The sequence below is a fragment of the Triticum dicoccoides genome, chromosome 1A (genome assembly GCF_002162155.2).
Source record: "Triticum dicoccoides isolate Atlit2015 ecotype Zavitan chromosome 1A, WEW_v2.0, whole genome shotgun sequence".
Classification (NCBI taxonomy): Eukaryota; Viridiplantae; Streptophyta; class Magnoliopsida; order Poales; family Poaceae; genus Triticum; species Triticum dicoccoides.
Window position 1 is genome coordinate 334519279 of NC_041380.1, and position 24651 is coordinate 334543929.

The 24651-nt window shown below is 45.2% G+C and overlaps 2 protein-coding genes across 5 annotated transcripts in view; both read right to left on the reverse strand.

The window, feature by feature from the left end:
- The window catches only part of LOC119271494 (probable serine protease EDA2), a 4772-nt gene extending 2308 nt beyond the window's left edge, over positions 1-2464 (reverse strand). The window contains exons 1-8 of one of the 3 annotated variants that reach the window (XR_005134569.1): positions 2210-2464; positions 1819-2100; positions 1541-1726; positions 1279-1395; positions 1064-1117; positions 908-979; positions 448-553; positions 189-285 (exon numbers count right to left, since the gene is read on the reverse strand). Coding sequence is in view for 2 of the 3 variants with exons in the window: in XM_037553311.1 (XP_037409208.1) it covers positions 189-285; positions 448-553; positions 908-979; positions 1064-1117; positions 1279-1395; positions 1541-1726; positions 1819-2100; positions 2210-2401 (1106 nt within the window). In the remaining variant the exon portion in view is untranslated. The remainder of the gene's footprint in view (positions 1-188; positions 286-447; positions 554-907; positions 980-1063; positions 1118-1278; positions 1396-1540; positions 1727-1818; positions 2101-2209) is intronic. The other 2 variants (XM_037553311.1, XM_037553307.1) reach the window with 2 other exon arrangements.
- A 2083-nt stretch (positions 2465-4547) lies between these two features.
- On the reverse strand, positions 4548-9902 carry LOC119271514 (probable serine protease EDA2). Of its 2 annotated transcripts, none has more exons than XM_037553324.1 (14): positions 9612-9902; positions 8862-8987; positions 8591-8746; positions 8236-8418; positions 8023-8139; positions 7176-7229; positions 7025-7096; positions 6690-6795; positions 6442-6538; positions 6200-6294; positions 5493-5567; positions 5256-5339; positions 5042-5140; positions 4548-4847 (listed from the first exon to the last, which is right to left on the reverse strand). In XM_037553324.1, exons 1-14 carry the CDS (start codon positions 9816-9818, stop codon positions 4690-4692), a joined length of 1629 nt encoding a protein of 542 aa, XP_037409221.1. In that variant the 5' UTR covers positions 9819-9902; the 3' UTR covers positions 4548-4689. The 2 variants fall into 2 exon arrangements, with proteins under 2 accessions (XP_037409221.1, XP_037409217.1); XM_037553320.1 differs by having other exon boundaries at positions 4548-4867; positions 9612-9901.
- Positions 9903-24651: the final 14749 nt, after the last annotated feature.

Below are 24651 nucleotides of genomic sequence, written 5' to 3' on the forward strand. Positions count from 1 at the left end.
AATTTTGGGGGCTAGTTTTTGGGCACTGAGTTTTGGGGATCAATGAGAGATGCCCTTAGGTTAGCCTTTCTCTTTCTCACCATCTCAGCAGGAAGCAATTTTGGCTTTTGGGACCCTTTCAAAGACAATTCAGGTGGAGAATCTTCCCCTCCCCAGTACATACTGAGGAAAAAAGCATGGCGCAGTACCTTGTATTAAGCTGCGCAGAACGAACACTATCATTTTTGGGTGCGACTTGAAAATAGGCAACTTCACTGCAAACTTGGAACCACCAAAGTCTAGAACCTAAAAAAATAATGGAAAAGGTAAATTAACAGTAAATATTTCAGCCATGTCTGTCAGTAACAAACAAGAAATGCCATGGTGTTTCACTTGATGGTCTTCAATGTCAGTACAGTTTCTAATCCACACCAAAAGAAAACAAGTAGAGCCATCATTTAAACATACTAGAATCATCGGGAGTTGTTTCCTTCAAATACTCTTGATCATAAGAAGATACTGTAGTCCCCAATTTTTTAATGAAGTAATCTTTCACAAAGTGAGCATATGTTTCCTGCAAAGTCAGTACATCGAATTTTATAAATCCATGTGCATATCCACAAAAAGTTGCTAGAATAGTGAAAATGGATCAGCAAGGAAACTAGAATAGTCACAAATTCGCTAAATGGAGAATAAGAAATAGTCACATGCCGATTACGTGTGAAATTTAAAATGTTTGAATCACCATCACCCAGATGAGAGTACATCAGCTTTAATAGTCGCCATGTGCCTCTCGCTGGTCAGTGGCTCTTAGATAGTATTTACTCTCATTTCTAGAAAGCTTTTCACGAAGCCTAAGAAACCAAGCAAACCAGAGGTGCTCATGTATGATTAGTTGATTACAAAACGAAGGTATTTAGTTACTCACCACCAAACTTTCCCCCTTTTTCTTCGCATTAGCTAGAGGAGAGCACAAGGCATCAGGATTCCCATACTGGAACTGCAAAATATCATAGGTTCTCAGTAAACCCAAAAAATATGTCAGTGCGATAGTAGAGCAGCACTACAAATTGACTGTTCATACTGTTGTGGCTGCTGCATCTGCCAGAAGAAAGAGGAAGTCGCCGTCATTTTTCAACTGCATGTACAGGAAACAAATCGGCAGCGAGGTGAAGATTGTGAAGTTACTGAACACTAGTTGATTTGGCCACATGAAGTTTGCAGTCAACTGTCATGTTCCAAAGTAAAACTGCACCTACTAAATCACACTGACAATACCACAAGGTGACAAGGGATTACCGAATCTGCTCCGAACAAGGCCTTCACAGAGTGGCTATCCAACCGAAGCTGTTCGTCGACAAGTCTAGTTATTTCCTGAAGGGCGGCTTTGCACTGAGGGCCAGCCGACTCTCCAACCTGCGTAAAGGCAAGCACGCAGAAACTTGAATTGAGCCCAATATAGATTATTAGAACAGACAGCAATACACTAGTACAGCAGCAGGGGTTTAATCCAATCCATCCCACAGAATCATGACGTGTCTCCATGGCAGTGTGTGCAAACCTGCTTGTCGAAATCAGTGAAGTTGTACACAGCAAGAACCACCCCGGAGCTCGCGAGGCTTCCGCATGTCAGGTGAGGGAACTTGAGCCTGAACCAGGCGCTGAGAGCCCCGGAGTAGGAGACCCCGAAGACAAACCACGGATTGTCGAACCCCGCGCTCCGGTTGTACTGAGAATTCAGTTTTTCCTACGAATCCCAGAGTCAAAAAAACAAGATGCTGTTCAGAACAGAGAATGCGTATTCTGTAACTCTGTCAGCGCGTGCGTGACCTGGCCGACCTGGTAATACTGGCGGAAGACGGCGAGGTCGAAGAGCGCCTGCTTGGACGACAGGAACCTGAGGTTGTCGGTGGTGAGGCTGTCGAACGGGGAGCTCTTGCCGTAGTACCGGTGCTCCGGCGTCACCACCGCGGCGCCGAACTTCTTGGCGATGACGGCGAGGTAGTCGTTGGGGAGGCCGTCGCAGGAGGACTCGCCGCAGATGCGCAGGAACACCGGGCCGGTGGGGTCGTCGTGGTAGTCCAGGAACTCGAAGTAGCGCTGATTGAATTGGCGGTGGTCCTGCGGGCAAGATCGTACATGGCGCCCATGGATCACACGGACGGAATTCTTAGGCAGGGAGCTATTTACGTGTAAGCGCATAATTCCAGGGGTGTAAAAGAGAACTTACGGTGGGGGAGAAGTGGTCGAGGCGCTGGCTCATCCAGCGCTCCTCCCGCGTCAGGTATCTGCTCGGGGCGGCCGAGAGCTCGTCGCCGGCGGTCATCGGGCGGTGGCTGAACCCGAGCGGCTCGGCGCCGCGCAGGAGGAGCAGGAGGAAGGAGGCGCCGAGGAGGGAGGCGAACCCAGCGCGGGACACCATTTTTTTCCGGCTGCTAGACTCTCCTTCCCTTCCCACTGTCGAGTGTTTGTTTTGGAGCGCGGCCGCGCCGGTAGCCGATTGACTAGTCTCAGTGGCACGCACAAATACGAAGCAAAAAACAAGAATCAGCTAAAGCATTTAAATTTAAATGCTTTTCTATTGTCCATTTAAACGTGGAGGCTGGGGCGTCGCTTTTTTTGCCCGATGCGACGTGAACTAGAGGCTGTCGCCGTCCATACAGAGATAATTTTCCCAACATATCACCTCGGTGCTCGGTCCCGACTTATGGATAGTAGTTCAATATGAACCGGAGTGCATATGTTTTTTAGAATATCTTATAATTCGAAACCGAGGGAGTACGTCGCAGCCGGTGCACCGTGCACGGGAAGAATGCCAAGTTGTTTATCAGTTAGTACTAGTGAGAAAGCAATCGCAAGACATGCCCGAGTACAGATCGCCAACCTTTTTGGATGATTCAACTTGTTGCAAAGCACGCCATGCTCTGGCGACTGCCGACTGGCATAGGGAGTGAAGTCTATTTTAGATCTTGAATTTATACGGCTAGTCTGGATCAAATTCTAATCTTTCAATCCCTGAAATCTGTACCCTGTACTTATAGATCCCGGTCTATTTTAACCCTGAATCCAGTTATGCCAGTTTGGTGTGCTGGGAAAATATTGATCCCGGCCAGGATTATTCTCTTCTCTCATTGAGTACATGGATCCACTTGTCATATTCATCTTCTGCTCATTCTCTTCATCTCTCTCTGTAGGAATCACAATGCTCAGGCACAGCCAGCCGGTGTCCACGGCAACGGGGAGCAGGGAGTGGTGCATGTCCTCGTGAGTGTGCAACGGCAAGGGAGCGCCTCCTGCCAACCTCCCTCAACATGGCCGCACCGCCTTGCCTCGCCATGCGCCAGGCCATGGACAAGAGAATTCGGGGGTGTTCCACCGTCAGTCCCTCCTTTCTGTTGGAGTTAAAGATGGCATAACCCGGCGTTGATGCGTGTCTTGGGTCCGTTGACTAACTAGGTCAAGTAGCAACCTAGTGCACGTCCCAGTGGATTGACAGAAGGAGATCGTGCTACTAGGAATCAAGGATCAAGGCAGCCGGAGTTAGTGCTAGCTTTGTACTACATTGCCGCCGGCCAGGAGAAGCTTCGTCGTCGTTGTCGTCACACCGTCGCCGTGGCCATGCAGCTCGTGTGGCACCATGTAAGCACACAGGACGTTAGTGTTGCTATCATTCATCCACCTGCGCCGGCCAGTCGTGGTGCTTGCTGCTTGGCGAGGTGAAGCTCTAGCTCTTCATCGCCATCTTCTCCTCCGCGAGGAGGATGAGGAGCCAGCGAGTGCGGCACTCGGCCAAACCCAACACGACTCGCTCGCCGTGCCCCGCCGTCTCTCCGCCGTTAGCAGCACGCGGGCTGGCTTGGAGGGGAGGAGCAGCACGCGCCAATGGCAGGGCGGATGCCGTTTAGGAACACGAAAACTGCAATGGTTGTTCTACGGGACGGCAGAAGGCCTGGGCGCGACCATCGACGGGCTGCTGCAGGCGTTCGCGTACAGCGAGTTGTCCGGCTCCAGTGCACAGGGGCGGCAGTTCAACTGCTTCGTCTGCCTCAACAAGTTCGCCGCTAACCAACGCCTCCGTCGTTCTGCGGCCGCCCGTTCCACCATTTTAGGAGAGAGAGGAGAGGAAATGTGGATAAGATGGAGACTGAAGAACGGAAATGACATGTGGGCCAGTGTTGTAAATGAGAGTACAAATTAGACCCGGTCGGGATCTAGTGCGCCAAACAGGTTCAAGGTTGAAATAGACCAGGATCAGTGAGTAGAGGGTACCAACTTCAAGGATTGAAAGGTTAGGGTTTAATTTAGACGAGTTGTATGAATTCAAGGTTTAAAATAGACTTCACTCCTGGCATAGGCATGCCTAGGGAGGTGTGCCCGCAATCTCAAAAAGAAGAAGAAAAAAGGGAGGTGTGCCCAAACTCCTTTGGAGGCCTTTGCAAAAAAAAAAAAAAAACTCCTTTGGAGGCGAAGAGGAGCGATGCACTCATACCAGGTGCTCTCATGGTCGTATATTCTCAGAAGGTGCTCCCGTGGTCATATACTGTACGTATTCAGGTATTTTCAGAGTCTCAGCAGCATCCAGCAAGTTTTTTTTTTTTTTGACATCAGCAGCATCCAGCAAGTTTAGTGCACAATTCGGTTACATGTAGCACATATCATGGTATTCTCTGCACGTATACATCCCTGACCATATAAGGTACACAAGTAGTCTCATATCTGCACCCCCCAGTAGTAAGATTTCATGGCCGCCAATCGCCTAGTTGTTTCGTCTGCCTGTATTATTCGTGTTTCGTGTAAATAACAGCAATATCGTGCGCGTTCGCCTGCAGAGGTGATCAGTAGGTGGCTATGCTCCATCTGCTCCCCCGCTTCGTCACCGCGCCGTGTCCTGAAATGCGAGGGCAGACCAATGATGCCGCAGACAAAAGAAACCGAATGCCAACTGAATTGCAGGTGTGCAAAAGCGCGGGGTGAACATGTAGACACGTTAGCTAGACAATGCTACGAATTGTTCAAAAGAACTGGTCCAATGATATTATTGCTGTACAGCCCAAATTCTGACCTTGGTCTTGGCACTCTGACAACCACAGGTCGATGTGATCGACGATCTGCTTCCTTACTTTGTTCACTGCTTCTGGAGATGAGCATTTGGATGAATCACCTGGCGAACAAAAAATGCAGACAGTTCACACTTGTATTCAGTTGCAAACAAAAAGAACCTACATAGTTGATGTAATTCAATTGCAAATAAAAAAATGTTGAAAGATCGGATCTACCTCCAATATTTGAGGGTGCTTGAGGGCATCCGGAGATATCAGTGCAATGCCCACAGTTGCTGCACTCAATTAAGTATGATGGCACTGCAGATATTGAAAAACTTCTATAGTAAGCATGCTAATGTCATTAACAAAAATCTCTTCAACCTTGTTCATAGTGAAAGTATAGTTTGTGCTCTTAAAAGTTAGAACGATGGAAACGCTCACAAAATGGTACGAAGTACTACAGATCCTTACGTTCTTCCGATGATTTCTGCTTGGAAGCATGGCGCCATGGGTCTTGAGAGCCATTTGCAAAAACAATTTTAGAACCTGCAGGGAGGCAATATATATATTAGGAAATACAGGGATCTCTGACTAGCAGTATAACGTTTAACTCTACCACTGGAATCTTTACTTCAAATCTGAAGTAATAATTAGCTCAAATCATTACGCATAATTGGATATCCACAATATACGTTCATACACCATGCTATTTCTATCACATATAAAGCTTCATATGGCAGCAAAAAAGGGCTGTCAACACTGCAGATACGAGGCCGCTGAACTTTTTGTATTCTACTCCCTCCGTCCGAAAAAGCTTGTCCATCGAATGGATGTATCGAGCACCAAGTTAGTGCTAGATACATCCATTCGAGCGGCAAACTTGGGACAAGCTTTTTCGGACGGAGGGAGTATGTACCTATGTTAACTAATCCTTACCTGACATACTTACCTGCATAACCCATCTTAAGCACACCAGACAATAGGATTTTGTTAATGATGGTGCATTGATGGTGAAAACAAAAAAGGTAGCAGCAAATTTGTAATGTGTATTCACCAAGATTCAAGGTAAAGGGAAGCAAAATGGCGGAGGCATATTTCACAGTTAAATAGAGAGATAGAAAGGAAGTTAAAATCGTAACAGGCAGCAGGACTGAAGCTAAATTACTCAAAGGGCCCACCTGCAATTCTTGTGCCTCCATAGTATAAGTTTGTCATGGACACATCAGGATAAACTCCTTCCCCAAAAACATTTTTGCACAAGTCTAAATGATACCTACGGACAAAAGAATCACAAGGACACACAAGTGAATCCAGAGTCTAGAAATGTAATCACATTACAGAAAAAGAGAAGATCATGGAAGGCAAAGGAAATGGTGCTTGGTAAGAAACATGAAATGTAAGGAAAGGTATATTTAGTAACCTTGTATCAATCTTTGCAGAACGGACGCTATCATTTTTTGGCGCCACTTGGAAATATGCAACCTCACTGCAAACTTGATACCACCACAATCGATATGCTACATAAAATCAAATTTCAACAGTTAAATGCATGGTCAGTTATATAATATCTGGACAGTATTAACACTGTCTAATATATATGCACAACATCCATTAAGAGCTCTCCAAGAATGATATCTCATAATACTGAATGTCAGAGTAAGGATTTACAAGATTCAGCAGGGGTTGTGTTCTTCAAATAGTTCTGATCATATGATGCAACTGGTGCCCTAAATGTCCCAACATAATAGTCGTTCACGTAATGAGCAAATGCTTCCTGCACGGAAGAAAGTGTTAGCAAATACCAGATTTGCTGGAAAGTTATGGTAGCACGAGTTAAATAAGAGTCAAGGTCTACAGTGAAGTATTCATGTTATGCGCTTTTGGAAAAATAAAGATCTTGGCGAATTGGTCCCTATATTCTTGATAGCAGTTATCCGCAGGGTATATTCCTCAATTACTAACAGGAATATGCATTGTTCTTTTCAAAAGACCATGCAACTTACCACCAAATCCGTACCATTCTTCTTTGCTTCAACTAGTGGGGAGCACAAAACATCAGGGTTGCCATATTGGAACTGCAAATGGTATAGGTTTTCAACACAACAATCATTTCTGATAAAACAATACAGTTGCAAAAATCGGCATTAAGCATACCGCAATAGCTGCAGCGTCTGCTAGTAGGTAAAGGAAGTCACCATCATTTTCTAACTGCAAGTGTCCAAACAAATTGATGGATAAGTATAGAATCGTACATACACTGCTAGGTAATGTCACGAAATTTCATGCCATCCAAAAGGGAACGCTGAACCTGTCAGCAACCATTGGTAGCGCACAAATAGTTTAAACTATTATGTTTACAAGCTCCATAGACATGACAATTCAATTCAAAATTTTGTTCAAAGAAAATATAGAAGAAATATGAGTAGCAATAGGTCAGATAGGTCAAGAGATATAAAAAAACAGTCAAAGGCTTGCATGCTCAATAAGAGTCCTACAAAATGTTTACTGGATTGGTAATACTTGTAGCACCTTTGTGGAAAAGACCAGACTCTCTAGATTATGACATTATCACCAAAGAAGTTGCATAGTAAGGGAAACATCAATGATTTTTATAGAGGGCTAGAGAGCTTGTCCTTATTATCACCGTATCGGTTGTTTTTAGGCCCTTTCTTTTTTTTCCGATCTTTGTGCTATGACTTTGCTCCGTTTGCGAGCTGTAAGACCTTTATGATGATACTTCCTGCATTTTTAATAAAAGGGCCGCATGCATCATCATGATGCAGAGGCCGGGGGTATACCTCCATTTCCAAAAAAAAAAAGAATCATGATTGTTAGAACCATTGTCAATTTTTGTCCTTTCAAGTTTTTGCATAACAAAACAATGGCAAAGGCCACTTGGTGACGGCAAACTCCTAAATGAGCTGAAATCTTTGTATATCACATGGGATTGATAAGTTGTCAAAGAAAAGTAAATACACTTCATGTGGCACAAAAGGACTACCATTTTTGCTCCAAACAGTTCTTTAACCGAGTTGTGGCCAGACTGAAGTTGTCCATCAACAAGTCTTGTTACTTCTTGAAGTGCTCCTTTGCATTCTGGACCAGCTGACTCCCCAATCTCCAGAGGCATAAATTATACAGAAATGTAAAACTTCAGGTACAGGCCAAAGTGCCGTAACTTTAATAACATAACAGGACCTGTGCCAGAACCAACCTGTTTGTCGAAGTCAGTAAAGTTGTAAACAGCAAGAACAACCCCTGAACTTGCAAGACTTCCACATGTTAAGTGAGGAAATTTCAATCTGAACCAAGCACTGAGAGCTCCAGAGTACGACCCTCCAAACACAAACCAAGAATTGTCTGCTCCTGAGCGATTATACTTGGCATTTAATGTTTCCTTCAAATGACAGAAAGAATAACTCAGTTACGAAAAACATTTGTTTGGACATGGGCGATGCAAACTATTACAAGGAATAGGAACATGTGTATTCCACGGGGCGCTAGGTCAATATATAGTACATGCACAGGTGTTGTATAAGGACGCCAAAACAAATATAGCAAATGCACACCTGATAATACTGGCGGAAAACAGCCAGGTCTGATAAAGCCTGCTTTGATGACAAGAACCTTAGATTTTCTGTCGTCAAATCCTCAAAAGGGGAACTCTTCCCATAGTATCGATGCTCGGGAGAAACCAAAGCAGCGCCAAACTTCTTGGCCATCACCTACGTACACAATCCAACCCACAAGTATGTTATCAATAACAGATGGAGTTACTGCATGAAATGTGAACAGTACAAATCATGCCTAGAGCATGCAGCAATGCAATAATAAACTCACAGCTAAGTAGTTGTTAGAAATCCCACTGCATGAAGCTTCTCCACATATATTTAAGAAGACCGGGCCATTTGGAGCTCGGTGGTAATCGAGAAATTCGTAGTACCGCTGCTTGAATTGCCGATGATCCTGCACAGTAAAAAAGATAAATATTTCGGGGCTAGTGCACACAAAAAACTATAACTGAACAATCCTCACCATGCAACATAGTAGTATTTGGGACTACATCAGATGTGAAACAGGGAATTACAAATAACCATGTGCTTTGTTGTACAGTAATTCATGTGTCACTAAAGCCGCTGTTGACAGTGTAGTGCAGTGAGCCCACAGGATCACAAATTTCACATAGATCTGAGTCGACAGAAAAACCTACACGATCCACCGAGCTTACAGGGGTGACACTGGCAAGCAAACAAGAGGCATCTGTCCTCAACACTGATCTGTTTTTATTATTCGATGCATTTTGAGACATTCATTGTTCATTACTCAGGTTCATGGTCGCATAACTGATGTGAGCCTTCAATCAAGAGTAAACGGCATTACCAGTAATGGACGTGGCTCACGCAGAATTCGTACAAAATTCTAGCGTTTTTTCGGCATTATCGACTGCACAAATTTATCTAGTTCTTCTAGTGTCCACAGCCGACTCTTGGAAATTCACCCAAACAGATAAAAGGACACATGGCTGAACAGAAATCCCCACAGCGCGGGGCAACTGGCTGAAGGGACAGAGAAGCGGAGGGGGTACTTAACGGTGGGGGAGAAGTGGTCGAGGGTTTGGCTCATCCAGTGCTCCTCCTGCGTCAGGAACCTGCCTGGGGCGGAGCCCAGGAGCCCGGCCTCCGGCGGCGGCCGCCAGAGGCTGACAGCCTCGGCGCCGCGCGCGAGGAGTAGGGGTAGCAGCAGGAGCGGAACGACGACGAGGCGGGCGGTGGCGCCGGCGGTAATTCCGGCTCCCATCGCCGGTTAGCTGAAGCGGAGCGCGCGTGGAACTGGATGCAGGCGAGGCAAATCTGGCACCTGAGTCTTCTCGATTCTTAGTAGCAGCCGTACGTTTTCGTTTTCCTTTTATAAAGACGGAAGTGAGTAACGGCTTATTCTGCGCGTTGTTGTTTTTCTTGGAAAGAATAATAATGAACCGCAATATTTGGGAGACGACAGTTTTGGTGTAGATGGATAGCAGCTTATTCTGTGTGTTGTCGTTTTTCTTAGAAGAATAATAATGGACCGCAATATCTAAAGAATGTTAACTCCAGGGAATTTTCCGCCGAATCTTTTGTTCCTCCATGAACGAGCAAATTTTTTCGGAAATGTTAACGCCCACACGTATGGGCATTTGCACATCATCAACACGCCTCCATTACCACTCATTTTGTCACGTATTAATAGATAAGATCAGCAGAATTTTTTTTGGTTTTCGGCTTAAAAATGTTGTATCTTTTAAATAAAAAAGCGAACTAAAAATCTGTTTTCACCATTAAATCCGTCTCGACGAGATCTTCAAAACTAGACCTCATGTTGATATGTTTCGATGAATTTTTTTTTGCCAGAAATTACCACGATGTTTACACTGTAGTTGCCATAGGGCTTAAACTAAAGTTGCCATGTGGCAATTTTAGTTTGTAGATCATGGTAATTTTAATATTTTGATGATGGCAACTCCAGTACTTTGACCATGAAAATTATTTATTGTATGAACCATGGCAATTTTACGTGCATGTATCATGGCAATTTTAGTTTATGGTTCATGGCAAGTCTAGTTTCTTAATTCCCCGTTTTATAAATGTCAAAATTTACGTTTAAATGTAGAAGAAAATAACTGAAACATATCATGGCAACTTCGAGGTAAACATCATGGCAATTCATATGCAATAGACATGTCAACTTTTAATCAAAAAGAAATTTCATCAAAACATATCAACATGGGATCTAGTTTCGAAGATCTCATCACGAGAGATTTAATGGTGAAAACGGATTTTTAATCGGATTTTTCGTTTAAGAGATAAAACATTTTAAAAACTGAAAATCCAAAAAGATTCCTACATGCATGCATGCGATGATGTGGCAATCTGTTTACATTAAAAACGTGTGGTGCGTCTCCCTTCCTACCACACGTGTGGCAGTTAGCGCGACCCAATTTTTTTAGCTAACCACACACTTTATTTGTTGATCAATACTATTTTGAGGAACACATATTAGATCAGAGGGCTGCAGGAGCCAGAGATGACCACCTATTGCAAGATTAAGTGTGTGTCTAGCGAGGCTATGTGCCTTAATTTTCTTTATTTTTTTGCGGGGGCTATGTGCTTCGGTATTCGAGGCCCTTTCTTCAAGCACGAAAGAGCAAGAGTGAAACTCCAAAGACATGATCTGAATTTCTCATATAATATGGTCATGTCTCCCACTATTGTCTTTCTTATGTTTGCAACGATTTCTTGCAATCCGAACTGATAACAAGTTGAGTTTGCATCAAATCACTCGCGAGGGCTAAAGCTTCATTGCACGCTAAGGCCTCGAGAGTTGCCGGATCAGTCACATCATCAAAAACTCTGGCGGAGGTCCTCAAGTATAAACCATCGTTGTTTCTGCAGACCACACCAATCACTCCAAGCTTGGTGTTTTCTGAAAGGGCAGCGCTCTGCACCGGCGCGCCGGCCTAATTTTTCGGCCGGTCAGCCCAGATCCATCTGATTTGCACGCGCGCAGCCGTCAGATCTCTTCTCCTCCTCCCCCGCACCCCATCTTCAACCTCCCGCACGGAAGAAAGGGAGAGGAAGGACCGAAGGAGGGCGCCGTCCCGCACACGCTGCCCCCTCGCCTCACCTCGCCTCCTCATCTCCTCTCACCGCCGGTTGTCCCTCGTCGCCGACCCCCACCGTCGGTTGTCGACGAGCTCCGTCATGGTCGGATACCCGCCAAGCTCTTGGCCATGGCTGACACGGAGCCTCCGTTGGCAGCGGTTGAAGCTCCCCGCCCCACGGTTGTAGCATCTGATGCGCCACCCCCACCCCGTCCATCCTTGCCGTCGAGCTCGTCGCAGGGTGCACGATGCAGGCACCGCAGTCGTCTTCTTCCCTGAGTAACCAAATTCCACATGTCGCCGTTGTAGCAAAACAACCCAACGTTTGTAGCTTTTTAGAACCCTCGATGTAGCAAAAAAAACAAGCGACTCCACTTCGCCTTGTACCACTCCCTTGATGTAGCAAATCAAATCGCAGGTTCCAGCTTCTATAGATGCTGATTCCAGCAATTCTGCTTGCTGGTTGAAACCTTTTTGCGCTGCTCGTCGGAGTGCCATGGATGCGGCTCCGCCTCACCGATGATTTGTTTCAGCAAAAAACAGAGATGCCCCGTGGTAGCATTTTCCCGTGTCAGTTATAGCAAATGAAGACAACGGTTGCAACAAAAAAATCCATCGGCGCCGCCATTGTAGCAAAAATGTTAATCGGATGTAGCAAAACACATCGCCAATGGTAGCAAAAAACGAGGATGTTGCAACAAAAATGTCGTCCTCGTCATCGACGGTCACACCTTAGTCGTAAAAAAGCACCATGGCCACATGAATGGATGTAGCAAAAGGCACAGACGGTAGTAGCAAAAAATTGATAAGATTGTAGCTTTTATCTCAATGGTTGAAGCTTTTCCCCTCTACGGTGGAAGCTTTTCTGTAAACGATTGAAACTTTTTTCGTTTTGAGCAGCGCCTGGGTGAAATATTCCTCTCTCGCTCGGTTGAAGCTTTTTTCATCAAAGGTTGTAGCATTTTATGTCAACGGTTGTAGCATTCGGCCATGGCAATGACTGCTTGCAGCTTTTCATATATCTAGTTGAAGCTTTTTTCACCTCGTTTGAAGCTTTTTGTTAGTGGTTGTAGCATAAGCGCGTGCAGCAGGTTCTGCAATGCCTCTGCCACCGTCCAGTCGAGGGTCACCGGAGTTGCAGGGTTCTTCGGGAGGAAGCGGAGGTGATTTCTTCGGCGGCTTGCTTTGGCCGCTCGCTGAAGGTAGGGGATGAATGAGTGAACGAGAAGAGTCTGTACGGGATGCCGGTTCCAGCAAAAAAACTCATAGGTTGCAGCCAAAAATGATGCCGGTTCCGGCACCCGAGGTCTTACTGGTTCCAGCATGGGTGGGCGTTTGTTCCAGCACGCGGCGTCAACGGCCATGGCGGAGCCTCGCCTCTGTCGCACATCACCAAGGTCGCCGCGGCTCGCCGTCGTCATGAAGCAAAAAGAGGATAAGGCTAGCGAGACGCGGCGTGGGCCAGCCAGCCCACATGGGCCGTGGTCATGGCACCCCGTGCGTAAAAAGGATCCAGCACGATCTGATTTCCACGCGCCCGACTCGCACGCGACCGGTCGAAACGCTCGGCCGGCGCACCGCAGGGAAACGTTTCCCTTTCTGAAACCGCCCCATCAACTCTTAATTTTGCAAACCCCATGGAAGGCAGAACCCAACGGCTGCCGAAGACTTATAGGAGCTGGTTTCCTGGATGTATCAATCAACAAAACCATGAGTACCGGTGGGGCCTAGGAATTCTTGTTCATGAATTTTATTTCATCGTGCATGCTATGGCCACGAAGAGCAAATGTCTTCATAAAAGTTGTTCAGCGCGACCGCAAAATCTGGCCCAAAAAACGGTTAGGCCCATTCAGGGTCTTTTATAATAAAAATGCCAACAACAAAAACATAATTTATCAAGCCCAAAAAAATGTCATATCAAGGAACAAGAAAAAAAAGTGGGACAAACATATAAATAGTGAGTTTACCATGATCATGATTTCATATGCACGAATAAAAAAAGCACATAGAAATTGCCATGACACAATAAAAAAATATATATGTAATATAATATAAAATCGACATGTTGCATACAAATAAGAATTTGTTGTGGTACGAAAATAACAGTTGCCATGGTATATACAATAAATTTTCCATGGTACAAAATACAAAATACATACACATGCTTGAAAATTGTCCAGGGCTGTTATCTTTGCATCCTACCGCAAACTGTTCCACTGCAATGAAGCTCTCGAGGTAGAACCGCAAGCCATGTTGGAAGGGCTGAAGCTGATGATAGAGCACTCTCAAGCCACTATCGTAATTCAGTCTGATTGTGCGGTGGCTCTTAAGATGCTCGGGGATGGTTCATTGGACAGATCGGCGTATGGGCACTTGGTATCAGAGATCAAAAGGTTTTTGAATGATAGGGTGATTATTCCTGTTAAAATTCTTCGAGAACAGAATAGGGTTGCACATTGTTTAGCTAATTTTGGTAGATGTGGGGATAGCACAGCCTGTTGGTTGGGTCATCCACCCCCATGCATTAGCAAGCTAGTTGCTGAAGATTGTAACTCTATTACTCTGGAATAAAATACCCTATAATTCTTCGCAAAAAAAAACATGCAGAATTGAAATTTTGCCATGGTCTATGGCAACTTTCATACAGAATGTTCTATAGATCATGGAAACTTAGTAAAGAAGTTAGTATATGTAATTAAGATTCTTTTGTTATATTAAATATGGAAAATTGTTGGAAATTTTGTAATCATGAAATGGCAACTTGTTGGAAAAAGATTAACTTATCACATGACAAATAAAAAAAAATAGAGGAAGGAAAATTTGCATTTTTTTAAAAGACGTAGTGGAATTTGCCATGGTACACTAGAAAACATACAAAAGATAATGTACTTTTAGTTGTTGTGACATCCGAATTTAAGTTGACATGGCAACAAGTTTTTAGTTTTCGATGATAATGATGCAAGAATTGAGATGTTATAGAAACAAAGAAAATTGCCATGATGAAAATAATAAATATGACATAACATTAAAAATAAAATTGACGTGCTCTCAACAAGAAATTGGCAAAGGAGGATTGTAAGAACATTGTGATTGAGTAATACAATTTTCTCCCATGCAAAAAAAGGAATTGGCTATGTTCTACATTTTCTTTGTTATAACATAAAAATCGGAGATGGAAAATTTCCAACATCAAAATGATAAACTGCCATAATGTAGCATGCAAATGTCTCAGAAGTTATTTGAAAAACCCTATGTTTTCCATGTGTCCCTTATAACAATTTTGTAAAATGTGCCAAGATATAGGAAACACGATGTCCTAAATTTACCATGTGACTGGACATAAATTTTCTAAAATTGCCATGAGGTACAAAACAAAATTTCCTACATTTGTCTGTGACCATTACGATATTTCTCTAAAATTGACATGATTTATGGACAGAAAAATGTTATAAATTTGCAATGAGAAAGTATTTAAAAAATCTACAGTACCATGGGACCAGTAGAAACCCATTTTAAAACTTTGCGGATGTGAGAAAATCATGCGTTCGCCATGTGACCATCATAATAAAATGCGGCGTGATATAGGGAACACACTTTCCTAAATTTGACATGTCATTTTTTTTAATTGCCATGATGTACAAAACAGAAATTCATGCATTTGACATGTGACCATTACAATATATCCCTAGAATTGCCATGATTTAAGGACACTGCCATATTATAAAGTTGCCATGAGAAAGTAGAAAGCAAACAAAATCTAAAGTGCCATGTGACCAGTAGATTTAAAAAAAATCATGTGTTATGAGAAAAAATCATGTATCACAGCAAGCTCGATCAGATCCGGATGATAGAAGATGACCATGTCAACAACAAACATGAATATGCTGGAAATGGCGTGACACATGGTGAGACGGCTAGAGATGGCGGCTCATTGCAGCACGTAATTTAGCACATCGATCACAATGGTGAGGAGCATGGGGGATATGGAATCCCCGTGATGCAGACCGCTTGTGTGAAGAACTAGCGGGCCTGGGTTGCCATTGATCTGCACACGTGTGGACGCCGAGGAAAGGACGATGGAGATCCATCCACGCCATCTCATTCCAAAAACCAAGTGTTGCAAAGACTCAAGAAGGAATGGCCAAGATAAACAGTCGAACACACACACAATGTTGAGCTTCAGAAGGATACGCGTGGCCTTGTGGTGGTGTAATTGACATGCCGTTTGTTGGACAAGTAGAAAGTTGTCACGGTCTTCCGACGATGAACCCACTTTGATTTGTGGAGAAAATCTCGCTAGTCTAGGATCAAGGTGTACTGATAGAGCTTTGGTCGCAAGTTTCACAAAAGAGGTGAATCAGACTTATCGGTCTTGTAGTTAAAAGGAGACGAGGCATCATGATTTTCTTGGTAGCAGGGCGATAAAGGATTAATTGAGTTTCTAAAATCCCCTTCCATCAAGGGCAAATAATTTTTAAAAGGTTGCACATAAATATGTCTTTATCGTTGGCAACATGTGCGCAAGAATTTGGATGTGAGGTCATCCGGGCCAGGAGCCTTGCCTGATGGGTTCTTGCAAGTGCTTGGCAATTTTTCACTCTATCCATGTTCATACAATGTCCATACGGAAAATTATTGTGTTTTTTCTGTTCTCCGGTATTGGCAAGTTGTATACCTTTTTTCTTAAATGCCCACAATGAACAAATTCTTGAATCTTCAAATTTTAATATGACAATTTTAGATACAAGTTATATGGTGAAATCACACTTTTTCTGGCTTTATTTTTCATTCATTTTTCATGTGGACACTTTGTTTTAGAACTACATCTATATAATAGCCATGGCAACGTAATATGTTATCTGCTGCTTTTCTACAAGGGTATGACATATACCACTGCCTCTCTTTCTGCTAGTGCTATCCTATAGATAAATCTGCTTAACATCATGCCTTGTTAAGAACTAAAATGAGAGTGAGTTTTGCTGCACGAAAGAGTAGATTAATTCTACAGAGAATGTTGGCATTCTTCACTTTTTTTTGGGTTTGTAATCACCACTGATAGCACATGTTAAAACTATTCAGAAATGTATATGCCATTTTTCTCCCACACATGGCAAATTCATGTTTTTGTGCTTGTACAATGTGCTTGTTCAATTCACAATGTCATATAGCTGCATGTATGCCATGGCAAATTTCTGTTTTTGCCATGGGGAATACAACCATCGCAAATACTCAAGTTAGCTCGTGACAAATCTGTTACCTTTTAGGGCGACAACTTTTTGTCCATGGCAAATTGTTCAAAAAAAATTGCTATGGCAAATTTATGTTTTTGCCATGGGAAAAAGAACCATGGAAAATACTCATCTTTTTGTCCATGCAAAATTGTTCAATATTTTTTTGCCATGGCAAATAGTCAAGTTAGCTCATGGGGCAAATTTGTTAATGTTTTAGCAAGACAACTTTTTTGTCCATGGCAAATTGTTCAAAAAAAATTATGGCAAGTTCCTGTTTTTGCCATGGAAAAAACAAACCATGGGCAAATACTCAAGTTAGCTCACAGCAAATCTGTTATTAATTAGTGAAAACTTTTGGCCATTGCAATTTTTCAAATTTGGCCATGGCAAATTTATGACGTTTTTTTGTTTCTTTACATACGATGGCAAAAATTATCTTTGTTATGGGTCCCATGAAGTTTTCAACAGCGTTTATGTTCTCTTTATACATTCAATAATTAGATCTTATGCCCATTTTCATGGTCATGGCAAATTACTTTGGTCCACCATGGCAAGTTTTGAATTCATGGCCAAACATGTTACTGTTAGCACAGGTCTCCAAGTAGCACGCAATGCGTACCCTCACAGTGCGCATGTCCTATGTATGGGCCGGCCCATGCTAGTGTTTTCCACACCGGTTCTTGGAAGGTTCTAGAACCTTCCCTAAACCGGTTTTTTATTCGGTTTTTTCTTTTTCATTTTCCTTTTTTCTCATGTTTTCTTTTTCATTCCTTTTTATTTTTTATTTTTTATCTTTTTATTCTTCATTTCTGCGAACATCTTTCAAATTCAAGAACATTTTTTGAATACACAAACAATCTTGAAATATTAAAAATAATTCTGAAATTATAAACATATTGCGAATATTTTTTGAAATCGTGAAAAATTCGAATCCATGAACTTTTACAAAAAAAATCACGATTTTTTTTAAAAGAATTAGTTCGTGAACATTTTTTAATCGACAAACTTTTTTTAAAAATACTTTTTTAATTCACAAACATTTTTTTGACAAACAATTTTTTGAAATCAAGAACATTATCGAATTCATGAATATTTTTTAAATTAGCAAACATTATTTGAATTTATTATTATTTTAATTTTTTGGGAAATATGTTTGAAATCTGTGAACATATTTTATTTTTTTGTTACCATTTTTAAAATTCGTTTTCAGTCTTATGAAATCCAGAATATTTTTAAAATTGATGAACATTTTTTTAATATACATTTTTTTAAATCACAAATAATTTTTGAATCCGCGATCATTTTCTGATTTTTGTGGAAAAGAATTAAATTCATGAACATCTTATGATTCCTTGAACATGATATCAAAATTCAGAGAAAAATCGGAACGTTTTTGAAATCCCAAATCACTTTAAAGAAGAAAAGAAATAGAAAAGAAAATAAAAACAAAATTAAAAATCAAGGGATGTCCGACCCCACACATCGACCGGCCAAAAGGGTGTGCGGGGTGAAGGGATGCGGGCTGGCTCATTCGCCAACGCCTAGCGCGCCAAATAGGAGACCCGGAAGCCAAGCCCTTGCTTTGTTCGCTGGAAGGGTTCATACATTTTGGACCCCAATACTGACAAAACATGGTGATCATGCTTGTCTGATGCATTTGGCAACTGTGTACAAATAATGCTGATGGTAAAGAGGTACCACCGGTGGACGTAATAGTTGAGCTTTTGGCAAGTTACTACAATTCGTTTGGCCTAGCACGTAGCTTCAGTCTTGAGGAGATATTGAAGGGCAAGATGCTCATGAGCCTCTACCATGCGTCACTGAGGTTAGGGTTGGACTGGCTGGGCTACCCTTTCAGTGGACGGATCGTTCTATCCCAGTGATGGATAGGCGGCAGCATGGATGGTGTTGTGGTAGGAGGATTGTGCTATCTTTTTCGCAGCGTATCGAGTGCTATTTCATTGTAATGACACCCTTGAAGCTGAGGTTCATGCTTTGATGCAGGGAATGGGCGAATGGTTTTTGACCATCCAACAGATAGACTGATGCTTAATTCAGTTGATGCATTGTCCATCCCATCAAATGATAATCTGTTACAATCATGCACGTCTGTATGGTTACAATGTGGGCCTTCGTGCATCGAGGACCTCGTGACTCTCAATTGGAACTCTATCTCCATGAAATAAAACTCTCTTTTACCCGCACAAAAAAGATAATTTAACCGACCTGACGCTGTACTGCCAAATCGGTTAAGCAGAAATGGTAAACCAGTTGTGGATATATGTAAACAAGCTACAACTCTTCCTGCTTAGTTCCGCCTTCGAATTGACAGGTCAAGTCGTGTTGAGCCACTAGAGAGTAGAGACATCCATGCAACAGAAACTAGAAATGTCTCTCTGAATGAAACACTCGTGCGCACACATGCCCGTTGAAGATCATGTCCCCAACATGTCGCAAAACTCGGAGAAGTTCCTCCACACATTTTTCACAGTTTTCACCCTGAAAAGATAGTTTCTATCGGACGTTGTTCCCCTTGTTCCCCCACATCCCAACGCGTAAGAGGGGTCCTCCTGCCACAGCCGTTGCTCCTGCCGCGCATATGCCCTGTCTGTCTCCCAACGTCGTCTTACAAGTTGCAATCAGGAACAGGTAGGGGCTGTCTGTACCGTGTCGTCTGCTGCGTGCGCACTGCACTGAACTCCTCACCAGGACAGTCGCCGCAGCAGCATCCAGCAGCCACTTGGTCCTTGCTCACATCCTTCCTTTGCGCGAACAGGTCCTTGCCTAATGCTCATGCTGCTGCTGCTGCTCACCTGGTTGCTCTTGCTGCTAAGTAGTACCGGGGAGATGCGGACAGGAGCGGGTGAGATTCTTCCGTCCTCGAAGGTAATAACAAGAACTTGCTCGGATTAAGGAGCGCTGTTGTTGAATCTTCCGATGTAAATGCTGGTCCCGGGGCGCGGGGGCTGTGTTGCCCACTTCCATGCTGGGCCAAGAATAATTCCTGCAGCGATGCTGGTTGGATTGTGGAATGGTTCCAAAGAAATGAAGAGAATCGCAGGAGTTTGGCCACGGCTTTATTACGTACGTGCATCAACCCGATCGAGATGGTCCTTTATTTATTTGGTGGGCGTTTGGATCGCCAAAGGCTCCAAAGGAATCGATCCATTGATCAATCAATCGACGAGCCAGGGAGCCTCAGAAAGAGAATGGGGTGTTCCCTGTTGGACCAGCTTATTTTTGCAGAAGAGAGATTTAAATCACTTCTCGCAAAAAAGAGAAGAGAAACTTAAATCACAACCCTAAACTATTTTGTTTTTCTAAGATTCAACAACATAGTCTTAGTGCTTAACCCTGAACTATCAACCCGCCCCTCCCCTGAACTTGGTTTTTCACTAACTAAGTCAGGTTTGACCCGTTGACCATCCAGTCCACAACCACATCAGCATTTTGCTTGTTTAGGACAAATTTTACCCGGAAAACAAAGCTAAGCAGAATTTTTGAAATAATTCTGTAAAATCAAGATTAATATACTTATCATTCTGAAAAAGTTAAATACATTTTTGCACATCCGCCCTCTATGCCGACCAACGTGGGACGAGGCAGCCAATGCCCGTTTCCGCGCCATCGCGAACCAGGTTGGCTGTAACTAGTTTAGCTTTATGCCAGTATTGGCATACTTCAATTTTAGTTGGTCTATGAATTTAAATAGCAAGTGCCTATGAGGAATGCAATAGTGGCCAACTCGGTGTTCAATTGAATTGCGGAAGAATTGCTACAGCATATGAAAATTTGGCCCCATCGCAGAAATTTTTCGTAGGTTCTGTTATGGCGAATCTGAATTTGCGCGTAACCTACGGAGTCTTCTTAAATTATAATGATCACCTTCACAAAGCATTTGAGGATCTAAAATAGGGCGCGTGTGCAAGAGTTGCTCTTGTTTTTCTAGTGATCGTTGCAGGGTTTGCTTCGTGCTGATCTACCTAACTCGAGCCAGTCGAAATCCAGAAACAATCCAAACCCTCTCATGCATGCATGCATGCTGCATGATGCACGCCCCGACACCCCCGAACTGTCACTTCAAGCAGAATATCCCGTGCTGTCTCTGACCCTGATGAAGACCTCTCCATCGATGGCGAATTTTTGAGGCAGCAACGCCTGAAACGCCCCCAGCAAGTTGGCAGTGTTGCTGCCCATGCATGGCCCATTGGCCCCCGCATGGACGGGTGCAGGTGTTTCTTTCTCGTCGATTTGGTTCTTTGTTCCTTTTTTTACGGGGATTTGGTGCTTTGTTCCGTGTTTTTATTTTGCTCTGTGTTTTGGTTGGACAGACAAGACACAGATCGAATAGGTTGTTTAATCAGATAAGCAGTGTCCGTTTGCTCGTGGGGCTTATTTTGATCTTGGCATGAGGATCTTTGTGATTCTGAAGGGTCCATTTGATATACGCCCTTTTTCTTCTACATTCTACACCCTATGATCCAAAATAAGCGACACAGTTTTACGAAAAAGGATTTTCCCCCGCTTTATATATATAAAGCAACCGACATCGCAACATCCGAGAACACCGATACAAACACACGCTACCACCTCACAAACACACACACACCCAAGACAAGATACAGAGTGAATTGCAAGAAACCACCACATTTGGGGCTTATCTTGCAGAAAATCACCTGGTCGCTAATTATTTGCAAAAATCACCGTGCATTCAGTAAACATTTTGCAAAAAACACTGAACAGGTGATTTAGCCCGTTTAACCATTTTCTGACTAGTGGGGCCGGACTGTAAGGAGCTGATTTGGCAACAAATTGACATATACCTCCCTGGATCTTATAAAAGAAAAGCAATCAAGCCCCCTCTCCCCCACGGAGGGCATCTCCTTCCTCTCGCCGGGAAGAAGCAGGACGGCGGCAGCTGGGCGGAGCTGCAGGCGAGGAACGGCAGCGCGGCGGCGGGATCCGGCCAGGAAGGGCCTGCAGGCAGCGGATCCGGCGGAATTGGAGGCGGCGCGATGAACCGAGAGGGGGCGACGGCCTCTGCTCCTGCAGCAAAACGACGGCGAGGCGGAGAAGTTAGCAGCGGCGCGACACGAGGATAAGAAAGGGACCGGAGGTGGCGCAAGGAGCTCACCAGTGGGCGGTGAGGACGACGCAGAGGTCCAAGAGCGGGCGAGGCAGGGACGACGCGGTCCTCTGCTCGCTCGACATGAAGCAGCGGCGGCGCGGGACTGCAGGGACGTGGAGTTTGGCGGCGGGGACGACCGGATCGGGGCGCGGGTGCAGGTGACGAAGCTCCAGGCGGAGAAGGGGGCCGGCAGACAGCGAATCCGGCGAACTAGGTGGCGGCGCGACGAACTGAAGGAGGCGGCGGCGCACATCCTCTGTTCAAAAGACAGAGAGCTTAAGAGATGGGGACGAGAGACAGACAGAAAAAGGGGAGACCGCGAGGGGTCTTCACGGAGCAGGAGGCCATGGCGCTCTGCCGGGGACGCGTCGGCCTGCTCACCGTCGCCGTCGGCCACCGCGACACGCGCGCCGCGCTCGCCGGCTCACTCCTATCCATCTCCTCCTCGCTCCACCTCCTTCCGACGGCGGGGGCATGGTCCGGGGGGCTGATTGATTTTTTTAAAATCTATTAGGGGTCTGTGTGTGATTATTTTGGGCCCCACCTGTCGGAAACGCCCTCAACTGCGCCAAATGACATGTTCAGTGCAATCTGCAACACTTTTACTGAATACACGGTGGCTTTTGCAAATGATTAGCGACTAGATTGTTTTCTGCTAGATAAGCCTCAAATGTGGTGGTTTCTTGCAATTCACTCCAAGATACAAGGGTGCCGGACACTGACACACTACCCCAACGACTAGGAAGCACACTACAAATAAGCGAAGAAGAATCGCTTTGAGCCGACGGAGACCACCACAAGTGCGATCCACTGAGGAGAGGTGATACGGCCAATGTCGGAGCGGGCACTCCAAAATGGTGCCTCCAAGAAGGGCACGACCACGGATAGCCGCCACCGTCCGATCCTCGCAGATCAAGCTTTCGCCCGGAGCAACACCAAGGGAGTAGAGGCACCGCAACGGAGCCTGCAAGGAGGAAACGACGACCGCAGTCGCCACCGCCGTCGGCCAGTCCAAGGACCGGGCAGGTGATGAACCCCGTTGCTCTGACCCCTCCGATGCAACCCCTCTTCGACAACCACCTGCAACCATGCCGCCCGAGCGGTCATGTTTGCTTGCCTACACCCGAGTCGCGTAGTCTGCCCAAGACCAACACGTCTCCCACCTCCAGGGCCGTCGCCCTACACCCAGGCCGCCCTAAGACTATCAAAGGGGAAGGCTTTGGACAGCTCCACCAAACCCAACCACCGTCGGAATCTGCAGCGACTGTCCCGCCTCAAGCATCGCAGGAAAGCGAACAGAAAACACCATGTCAGGGAAGGAGGAAGGGGGAGGAGCGGCACACGGCCACGGCCGGCACCCCCTGTGCCGGCGACGGGCAGCTCGACCACGTCGGAACCACCCATCCCTCCTACCAGCCTTCCCCCCCGAAGCACCCTGCCTCGCCCCAACACAGGTACTGGCACTAACCGACGAGAGACCACCAACAGCCGCCCGCCCGCCAAAGAAGGATGGTAGATCCACCGCCACCGCCACCAAGGACGGGCCCAAGCAAGCCCTCCCGCGCCGCACGCCGCCGTCCAGGAAGAGGAGCCCAGCCAGACGCCAAGACGCACACGCACCTCCACCACCGCAACCACGCCACCAACACCGCCAAACGATCCATGGCAGCACCGGTCGCCCGTGGCCCCTGCTGGCCTCAGCCCTTGCCGCTGGACGGGCCACCGGCAGCAGATCCGGCACAGTTTTGGATCAAAGGGAGTACCAGATTATAAGATATATTCCCGTAAAGATTCTGGATGTGTCTTAAAATAATAATCCTTCATCTCCAATGCCCAGTAGGTTGATGAAATAAGTAGGGCTTGGTAAACAGCAAATGTCAGTCTTCTAAAAACATGCTTTCGGCCCGCTTCGTATGTAAAACAATCATCAAACCAAGTACATGGCCAAACGATACAAGGTGGTGGTGTAGACCTCATATAATATCGGTGCTAATATAACCGGACCATACAAAACACAACTACTACGCTACTGAAAGAAAGCATTTGAAAAACTGAGTACAATGCCACACAATGCCCTAAACACCTAAACTCCACGGCAACACCCCCAGCAGAAAAAATCGCGCAAAGCGTCGCCGCTGCCGAGTCCAGAAGGGACAAAGGTCTTCACCCGGAACCTTGGCACGAAGAGGAGCAACACGACGACGTCTTTAGGAAGATAGCGACACCCGCAAGCGTCGCCGTCGTCGGCGACAAAACGCAGAGCTTTCACTCGACAGCGCCGTCGTGCCACACGAGATCTTCAGGATAGGCGTAACGAGTTCAGGTCTCCGGGCCCGGATTAGGACGATGTCGCTGCCAAAGACGGGAGGAGCGCCCGAGCCACCCACCGCTACCCTCAAGCCGCCCACACGACCATGAGAGAGGGCCACCACCACCGACATGGTGCCCACCAGAGAGCCAACCACGTGGACCGCCATCCGAAGTAGCCGCCCCGGCATCCACGTCAAGCCACCACCATCCATCCACATCACGGAGCACCAACCTCGGAAGAAGGAAAGAAAGGAGTCTCCTTTCATTCCTAATTCGACATCAGTCATGGGATCTGGGTCGATGCCCCCACAGTAGGGGGCGTCC

What these genes read in the sequence shown, in the direction of transcription:
- LOC119271514 (XM_037553324.1), bottom strand. Translation starts at nt 9,818, where the DNA reads ATGGGAGCCGGAATTACCGCCGGCGCCACCGCCCGCCTCGTCGTCGTT. An exon ending in TTTCTAACAACTACTTAGCT is followed by an intron (nt 8,747 to 8,861) that starts GTGAGTTTATTA and finishes TTGTGTACGTAG; the next exon opens with GTGATGGCCAAGAAGTTTGG. An exon ending in GTCAGAGTGCCAAGACCAAG is followed by an intron (nt 4,848 to 5,041) that starts GTCAGAATTTGG and finishes GCGGTGACGAAG; the next exon opens with CGGGGGAGCAGATGGAGCAT.